This window comes from Gracilinanus agilis, chromosome 4 (genome assembly GCF_016433145.1).
Source record: "Gracilinanus agilis isolate LMUSP501 chromosome 4, AgileGrace, whole genome shotgun sequence".
Lineage (NCBI taxonomy): Eukaryota > Metazoa > Chordata > Mammalia > Didelphimorphia > Didelphidae > Gracilinanus > Gracilinanus agilis.
Window position 1 is genome coordinate 380157561 of NC_058133.1, and position 9965 is coordinate 380167525.

Below are 9965 nucleotides of genomic sequence, written 5' to 3' on the forward strand. Positions count from 1 at the left end.
ATATTAACAAAATTGAAGAAATGCAAGTTTATATCTTTTGAACTATAAAATAGGTTAATGCTTCTTGTACCTATTTAAACTCTTATGTATATGTCTGACTACTGTATGTCATCATTTTTAAAACCTCTTAGTTGGAATTAAGGTTAGGAAAGATACACCAAAATTTTAGCTGCCCAGCAATTCAAAATAATTTAGCATTCATTGTTTGCATTACACTTACAAAGACATACAAATAACTATTTTTATATGCAAAGGCTATAAGTTCCTTGAGGGCAGGGACTATTTCACTGTTTGTATCACAGGGCCCAGCACAGTTCCTGGTACAGTCAGCATTTGATAAATGCTTATTGAATTTGGCTTTTTTTCTTCTTCTTCTAAAATCTGAAGAGTTCAAGTAATAAAATTAAATGTGTTAAATGGTGAATGTTATCATTGCTCAGTAACACTTGGGATTTATATTTTCTTCCTCAAAATTGTGTTAGCCTACTATGGACCCTCCGCCCATATACTGACCTCCTCTCGCCTGTGTTTTTCTTCTTTAGGGATGTTATCTGCAGGGGCAATATCACCAACGATGCACTCTGCCATATCATGAACCAAGGCAAGCCGGACACACCTGACCAGAAATGTCCATTGATTATACAGAATCATATACTCAAGGGACCAAACTGAGGTTATATGGCTTATTTCTCTTCTATTCTCAGATTATTTAAATGCAAGATGAGTTAAATTCATAAAGCTAAAATCATAATTTCTCATTTCCATTCAACACACCATGTTAATCAAAAGAAGTTTTATATATGCATCATTTATTAATGAGATGAAACAGAAAATTTTCAAAGTATATGATTGATATTACACGTATGTATGACCTGATTTGAGCTCATATGGACTAGTTAGCTTTCTCTATTCCCACTACTACCAACCAGGGCGGTGCTATTGCAATAACCTCCTAATAGATGTCCTCACTTCTAGTCTCTTCTCTACAACCTTGAATCGTAAGGCCATCCAAGGTGGAAGGGCCCTCAAGTAAAGACCATAACTGAAGACGAATGGCCCCTTCAAAAATCTCTCCTAAGTGATCATCTAATCTCCCCATCTTTGGATCTCTAGTGACAGGAAATCAACTCCCTTCTGGGGCAGTCTGGGTCCAAGCAGAATAAATCTCCTAGACAGCCTTTCAAATACTTGTAGATATCACCTGCTCCTTCAAGCCTTCTTTTTTAGTTCAGTTTCTTTATCCTTCATTCCTTCAATGACTCCTTATATGTCATAGCCTCCAATCTCAACCATCTTATTCACTATCCTTTCAAAGTATTCCACTTTGCCAAAGTCTTCCATAAAAGAATATCCATAGCCAAGTAATTGTCTAGACCAGATGTCCTCAACTTTTTTGAGTATGATGATCCCTTTTAAATATAAAAAATAATTCCCATGTCTGATAGTACCGATCTCTGTTGATAAGAAAATGTATAATGCTAAAAAAAGTTAATGAGAATTCAATAACACTTTTAAATGAATCTGTATTTTATTAATCTTGAGAGTATTTACAAACATTTGATAAACAGCAATGCACATAATGTGTAAGACCTTTATTAATTCTAAAAAAGATATTCTTGTTTATTTATCACATTGCATATTTTGATGGAGCTAAAAAAAAATTAAAATGACAATGCTTGAGGCAGCGAGATGGCTCAGTAGATGGAGAGCTAGGCCTAGAGACGAGAGGTTCTTGGTTCGAATTTGACCTCGGCTCAGTAGATGGAGAGCTAGGCCTAGAGACGAGAGGTTCTTGGTTCGAATTTGACCTCGGTAGCTGCCTAGGTGTGTGGCCCTGGGCAAGTCATTTAATTCTAACAGCCTAGCCCTTACCACTGTAATGCCTTGGAATCGATACTCAGTATTTATTCTATGACAAAAGGTAACTGACACTGCTTTCCATGTATGGAGTCAGGGAATCCTTGAAATAACTCATAACCCTAAGGATCCATGGTCTACAGGTTGGAACACTGTGCTCTGACCAGGGCACAGTACAAAAAGACAATCACATTACTTAACTGTAATATTATGCCTCTATTGAAGCAACCTAAGATCATATTAGCTTTTAGGGTTACCATGTTGCATTATTGACTCTTTTTGAGCTAACAGTCCATTAAACTCTTCTCCCTCCATCTATTTTTTTCCCCACACAAATTGGTCTCTAAATCACATCAACCCCAATCTATATGGTGCATTAACCTACCCCTTTTCCCATTTAATATATGAGGAATATAAGGTCCAGAAAGGCTAAGTAGTTTGGCCAAGGACACAAAACTGTTAAGTGTCTAAAGTACACTCCAAAGCTATGCCCTCCTGATTCCACATTTAATGCTCTTTTCACTAGGCCACTGTCTCTCTTAAAGCCCAACTACAGAACTTTGTATGTATTCATAATAAATTGCTCTAGTCTGTCCAGATCCCACATATCTTTGTATCATGTATATATTTGATAGATATACCAGCTCCACTATCTTCCAAGTCATTAATAAAAATCTTAAGTAGCATAAGGGACAGCTCCTAGAGACATTTACAATACACTGAGTTAATAATACTGATTTATTCATGACCTTTTGTGTACAATCATTCCACCAGACCCTAACCTACATTTCTCTATCTTATCCATAAGGATAGCATAAGAGAACCTGCCTTCCTTCCTGCCTTCCTCTTTTCTTTCCTTCTCTGTTCTCTTCTCCTCTCCTTCTTCCTCTCTCCCTTCTCCTTTTCCTTCTTCCCTTCCTTTCCTTAGTTTTCAGTCTTATAGTACTTTCCCCATTCTCTATGATCTCTGAAAATTCACTACGGCACATCAATCATCAATTCTTTTTCACTACCCTTTTAGGTTGTTTATCTGAGACTAGTGCCTGGAACACATTAAGGGCAGCAGGCAGGTGATGCATCTTGTTTATCTTGGTTTTAATTCTATTAACCATCTTTGTTCTATCCTTGTGAATCCAAACAAAATCTACCTTGTTAGAGAAAACAGAAGGTTCTCCTCATTATCTGTAACCTTCATTCCAAGCACTTTTCTAAATTTTCCTCTTGCCCCAATGCAGCTAAAAAGCCCTTTTTGTTGTCCCTTGTATTCATCATTAACCTCAACTTATTCTGAGCTTTAGCATATCAGACCCCATTCTCAAGGATAGTGCTATCTCTCTCTCTATTCATCCTCATTTACAAATCTTCAGTGTATGTCTTCTTAAAACTCAAGTTAGTGGGTGAAATTCTTACACATTCATAGAGGTCTATATAGCTCCTCAGTTTTTCTTCTTCAAAATTCTATCTTTCATACAAAATAATATTTCTGATATCCAAGTCAGAGTATATCACCTCAACCCAAAATGAAAAGTTTCACTGACTCCTTTGTCTATAGGACAAAGTACTCTTTACCCTTGCACTTAAGCCTCTTCCACAATCTGGCTCCAACCTTCTTTTCCAGGCCTAATTTCAAGATCTATAAGTTTTAAAGAAACTGACCTACTATTTACTGCCAATTCTTATTCTGTACTTTCTGCTTTTAATTTCACCTCCTACTCTATTGAGAAAATATAGATCAATGGCACACTGGAAAGGGCATAGGAAGAGTAGAGGATAAAAGAATAGGAAGACTACCTGGCTCTGCCACATATTAGCTTTGTGATCTGGGACAAATCATTTCATGTCTCTACCTCAGTTTCCTCATGTGCAAAAAAATGAGGGTGTTGGACTAGATGACCTCTAAAGCTATCCCTTCCAAATCTAAATATGTGGTCCTCTGATCTCCTATGCCATAATTCCATATTCCTTTGTTCTAGTCTCTGAGGGAGTCAAAACCCTTTTTTCCAAAATCAATCCCTCTTATGTTCTTGATCCTGTCCTATCCTTTTTCCTCTGGAAGTTTTCCCCTTTATTCATTCAGTCATGCTTGCTCTTTCATCTTTAGCTTTTCAATAGCTGCTTTTTGCTGCCTAGAAATATGCCCAAATATTTCCCATTCTTAAAAGCCATCAACAAAAAACAAACAAAAAGAAACCCTTTCATTTGATCCTGCCATCCTTTCAAGCTTGATCTCTTCTTTCAAAGAAAGAAAATAGCTGTTTATAGCCAAAAGGGTCAACCTTTGATTCATCCATGTTTACAACCTCTGAGTTATCCTTGATTTTTCACTCCCTCTTGGCTCCCACCTACCACATAGTTCCCTAGCTCCCATATATAATCAGTTGCCATGTTGATTCTATCTCTATAACTCTTTTATTCATTCACTCCTCTTTTTTCACAGTTACTAGTCCAGTTCAGGCCCTAATTATCTCCCAACAGACTTATTGCAATAGTAGCATAATTAAGTTTATTGTTTCTGGTCTTTTCCTCCAGAGGAAATTCCCTAGGCAGATTAGCAACTGTTCTGCAACTATAGTACTTTGAAGTTTCCCATAGCAATGAGAAATTAAGTTACTGTCCCAAATTCACATAGACAGTATGTGTCAAAAGTGAGTATATAGGTATTTCTTGTGGGCACTTTTATTCAGGGCCCACCAAAAGATAGTATCATGCCTACTTGCCTCTGACATTAAATAACACCTTAGTCCTCCCTACAGGTGAACACAGTTTTTTGACTCTTGGCAGGACCCTTCCCCATGTCTCTGATACCAAATGATCTAGAAGTTGGCCTTACCTGTTCTAAGACATTGGATATTTTTCTTCATAAGAATTTTCTTCGTTTAAGTAATTAAATGAATGGAATGAAGGCCTCAGTTTTGAAAACTGGTATTATTTGCATTTGTATCTCCAGGGCCAAGTAGTGTCTGACACACATCAGGCACTAAATAAATATTTGTTGACAGAATGATTAATTCCCCAGCATTATACAGTAATACTATTGGCCTCAGTGAAGTTCAGATTGCTCACCTGTCTTTATTAAGATGTTTATCTTCAGTTACAAAAGCCATGATAGCCATTCTGTACATATGATCTGATACACTTTCTGGCTTCTCAACATTTCTGTATACCCAGCCTGTCCGAGGTACTCTCTGGTCAATGAAATCAAATAAATACAGAAATAAATAAATTAAAAGTCAATTAGTCATCATCAATCATGTCATGGTGGGATAAATAATTAATATGATATTTGAAAGCATTTGATATAAACATAGGATCATATATTAAGAACTGGAAGGGACCTTAAAAGTCACCTAGTTCAATGCTCTCTTTAGAGAGGAGGAACTGAGACCTAAAGAGTTTATATGAGATCAGTGAAAATGACAACTGTGTTACCACTGCCTGGCCACAGTTGGTACTTAATAAATGCTTGTCCCTTTCCAATTCTACCTTAAATGACTTGTCAAAGATCACACATGTAGCAAGTATCAAAGCTAGAGTATGAACATAAGTCCTCTGATTCCAAAGCCAGCCCTCTTACTCTAATGATATTACAATATTTAATTTTTCACAACTCTCTGACTAATTAAGTCCACTGCAGATTTAAAGAAACAAAGCTAGAATGAAAGCTCTAAAATTGCCCTCTTTCTCTATTCTTCAGTATTCCCCTGTATGCTGGTCCCTGAAGAGCTGTCTAAAAAATTTCAAATCTGCCCATAAAATTTTCCTACTATGTTCTCATCACTCCTTTAAGCTGCTGTCCTCTGACTCTTCATTTCAACAGTCAAACTCCAAGAAAAAGTCATCTAAATCCATTGCTTCTACTTTCTTTCCTCTCACTCATTTAAGTCCTTGCAATCTGTTTTTGGACCATACACAGATCAAATTACTCTCTCCAAAGTTACCAGTGATCTCTTAATTTCCAAATCAAATTGTCCTGGTCTGCATCTTTTTCAACCACTGGGCAGCCTTTGACATAGTGACTACCTTCTCTTCCGGGGTGCTTTCTCCTCCCTGAATTTTCAAGACACTCCTCTGAGAGTTCCTTCTCAGTATTCTTTCCTGGATCATCATCCCAGCTTCACCCTCTAAATGTAAATATAACTCAAGGCTCTGTCCTGGGTCTACTCTTTCTTTCTATATTCTCTTTTTTGATTATCACACCAGCTCTTTTGGATTCAATTATCACCTTTATTCAGATGATTCACAGAAAACATAGATGTTTATTGGTGGATCTCTATATAAATGTAGATCTGTGTCTATCTATAGATCTCTCTAGGTGTAGGTAACAGATATAGCTATCACTAAATCTATCTATCTATCCCACCTCTAATCCTTCTTCCAAGGTCCAGGCTTGTATCACAAATATCTTTTGGGCATTTCCAAATGGATGCCCTATAGACATCTGAAACTCAATATATCCAAAAAATAATTATCTTCCCTCAAAAAACTCACTCTTCTTCCAAATATTCTCTCTGTGTCTAGGATAAAGCCAACCCCCAGTCACCTGAGTTTGCAACCTCATTGTCATCTTCCACTCTTTATTCTGTCAACTCCACCTCCAAAGAATCTCTCACATTCAACTACTTTTCTCTCCTTAATCACCATTCTGTTTCAGTACCTTATTCCTTCTTTCCTTCCTTTCTACCCTTACCTTCTGTCTTAGTATAAATTATAAGACAGAAGAGCAGTAAGGGCTAGGCAATAGGGGGTCAGTGACTTGCCCAGACCCATACAACTAGGAAGTGTCTAAGTCCAAATTTGAACTCAGGTTCTCCCTACTCCAGGCCTGGTGCTTTATCCACTGTATTACATAGTTGCCTCCCCCTCCCCTTGCCCCCACAATTACTTCCTATTCATAATACTGCAATAGCTTTCTAATTGAATTTCCTGCTCTCTCTCCTCTCCAAAATATCTTCTACAGTTATCAGTCATTTTTCTAAAGCACAGGCCTGAATATGTCACTCCTCTTGCTTAATTAACTCCAATGGCTCCCTGTTACCTCTGGGAGCAAATACAGCCTCTATTACATCATATTTAAACCACTTTATAATCCAGCTCTAGCCAATCATTCCAAGCTTATTAGAAGTTCCTTCTTCATAAGCTTCCTATTCCAGCCTGGATGGACTACTTACACATGACATTTCATCTCTCACCTCTCTTCTCTCTGCCTCTTAGAATTTCTAGCCTACCAGGTTCACACAAATTCTTCTCTAACTGGGATATTTCCTGATACCAGATAGGAAGTAATGTCCTTGACAGCAACGTTTCATTTTTCCTTTTTCTTTGTATTCCTATCATCTACCATAATGTCTGACAGCACAAAGTAGGCACTTTGTAAATGTTTATTGATTTATAAATTATATATCATTATATATAAATATAAAAATAATAATTATATGTAAATATAAATCATATATAATGATATATAAACATAATAAATATAAATTATATAACATTGTAAATACTGATGGCAAAAAGTAAAATCACATTGGGGTTAGCCTGATGCCAGTGTCACAAGTAGTCCAGGTCACACAACTCAAGTCAGAGCTTCTGCAGAAAAGGCTTCTGTACAAATTCTCGTGGGACAGTAGAGTAGAAAGCATGGTGGATCTGGAGTCACCAGATATGACTTTGAATCCTTTCTCTTCTACTTATTATTTGTGTAACTCTGGAAACATATCTTGACATCCCTCAACCTTAATTTCTTCCTCTGTAAGGAAAGTTGACCTAGGTAACTTCTAAAGTTCCCTCCAGCTATGATTCTATGGGTGACCCATTGAAAAGACATTATTTTGATTTTGCAGTGAGTGGTACTGTTAACTCTTTTACTTGTTAGTAAAATACAAATATCCCAAATGGAGATGACAATCATATTCCAAAACGTTGGGCTCTTGACTTTATTCACTGTACGCATTGTACAAGGCCAATGTTAATGTCAGTTTAGTTCTGAGACTTTAAAAGCTCTTTCAGAAATTACAGTGTTAAAGACCATTCTCTTCCAGTCTCTGCTTCAAGGAGAATCATCTTTTTCTCCAAACCAGAAATCCTAGTGAAAAACAACACAGTGTCAGACACATAGTAAACATAAGAAAGTATCTTCTTGTCTTTGCTGGATATCCTAGCATAGAACTAATCCTACCTACTTTTTTCTCCTCCCTCCAGTATAAGAGAACTCCCTGATGTGGAAACTCTGTAAACAGATGCAGAATGACAACTTGTCTGAGGACACCTGGCTGGCAGGCAAGGCAAAGGGCTTGGCCCCAGTTGTTCAGCAGAGGGCAGGTGGGAACCTGAGCAGCATTCACAGCTGTGGAAGCCCCAGCAGCTCCAACTAATCTTGGCAAGTTCTTTAGGGGCACTTAAAGGTAAAATGCCTCAGCTCATCTAAGGAGAGGTCACTGGAGACAGGAACAGAAAACAAGCCTTCCTGCCGCCCAATGTAAGCTCTCTAACCACTACTCCAAAGCTCTGCACAACTCAGTCATTAACACACTTTCCAGGATCAGAGGTCAGGACTGGAAACCTAAATGCCACGGAGTCCAACCCCCTCATTTTACAGATAAGAAAACTGAGTTACAAAGCAATTAAATGATTTGTACAGGATCATACAACTAAGTCTTTCCTGATTCCGCAACTGCTAGTACTCTTTCCTGAATTATTTTGCATTTAACTACTTTGTATATGTTTCTTTATATAAAAAATATATATATTTTTATATATGGTGATTTCATATATTTAGATATAGTTCTATAGTATAAATGTATATATACACCATGTAGACATACAATATATTTGCATATAAATGTACATGAATATAGAAATACATAAATATAGAAATAAATAATATATAAATGTTTATGTATTTACTACGTAACACTTATGTTGTATTTTTTTATAAGTACTTGATTCCTTCATTGAAATATAATATGCTCCATGTAGGTAGGTAGTTTTTTTCATCCTTTGTTTTGGCATCCCCAACACGGGGATATTGTCTGGCACATAGTAGAACTTGAATACATTGTAATTATCTATTTTAATTGGTACTACCATATTTTTATGATTAAATCATTCACTTTGTACATGAAGCGGGATATGAAAGCAGATCTTCCAATTTTCATGACCCTAAGTCCACTACTCTTTCCATACTGCAATGCTGCTTTTCAGCTAATCTTATTCTGAATTTCTAAACCACCTGCTACCACAGCAACCAGGGACTGACTACTTCCTGTGACTCTCTTCCTCCCTCTACCGCCCAGCCTGAAGCATTGCAGCTCTGTAGGGCTAAGCCTGGAAGAAAGGCGCAACTTCCTCTCAAGTCCCAGTTTCTACACTGGCCTGGGCTCTTGGTGCCAAGAGAACAGCACCTGCCCGCACAGCCCCGCCCCGGCATTTCCAAGGCTTCGCAGGCTGCGCAGCGAGGCGCAGGGCGTAGGGGCCAGGCCTGGTCCAGAAGCGCATGCGTGCGCTGCCTCGCCCGCAACCTAGGGAGGGAGGGGTAGGGGCGCGAATTTGAAAGAGTTGGGGGTGCCCTGCAGCGGGGTAGGACCTCGATGGCCTTCCGGATCCCCAGCCAGCAGGACGTCTGCAAGCTCACCTTGAGCTGGCCCACCATCCGCAGAAAATGGAGCAGGCTTCGGGTCCCGCGGGTACCGCCGCCGCCCGCAGAAGCCATGAGACTCGCTTGCTTGCCCGGCTTCTGTCGCTCAGTTTTCACGTGGCAGCCGCAAGCTCCTCCCCCCTTGACCCCCAACCAGGCAGCTGGGGCTCCTACCCGCCTTCCTGCGTGGGCATCAGGGGCCACCTACCATCTTCCGGAGTTTTCAGAAGCCACCTTTTGTTCCAAGTCAGAGCATTTTCTGCCTTTCCCAGTGTATCTAAAGTTGATACGGAGGCAGGGAATATTGACTGTATGGGACACTGGGCTCTGGCTCTGCTCTGGGGATGCCTTAAAGCCCTGGCTACATCTATTAAAGACAGCGACGGAATTGTATTTGTGAATGTTAATTCTCAAAACCTGTTTCCACAAATTCCAAAACTCATAACATTTTATACTTTAAAAAGAAATTAAATTT

The 9965-nt window shown here is 38.6% G+C and overlaps 1 protein-coding gene across 3 annotated transcripts in view; it reads right to left on the bottom strand.

Annotated features, from left to right (window-relative positions):
• The window catches only part of HDDC2 (HD domain containing 2), a 32776-nt gene extending 23195 nt beyond the window's left edge, over positions 1-9581 (bottom strand). For 2 of the 3 annotated variants that reach the window (XM_044676909.1, XM_044676910.1), the window contains exons 1-3: positions 9488-9581; positions 4921-5042; positions 514-616 (exon numbers count right to left, since the gene is read on the bottom strand). In XM_044676909.1, the coding sequence (XP_044532844.1) occupies positions 514-616; positions 4921-5042; positions 9488-9565 (303 nt within the window). In that variant the 5' untranslated portion in view covers positions 9566-9581. Of the gene's footprint in view, positions 1-513; positions 617-4920; positions 5043-7870; positions 7940-9487 lie in introns of all 3 variants that reach the window. The other variant, XM_044676911.1, reaches the window with a different exon arrangement.
• Positions 9582-9965: the final 384 nt, after the last annotated feature.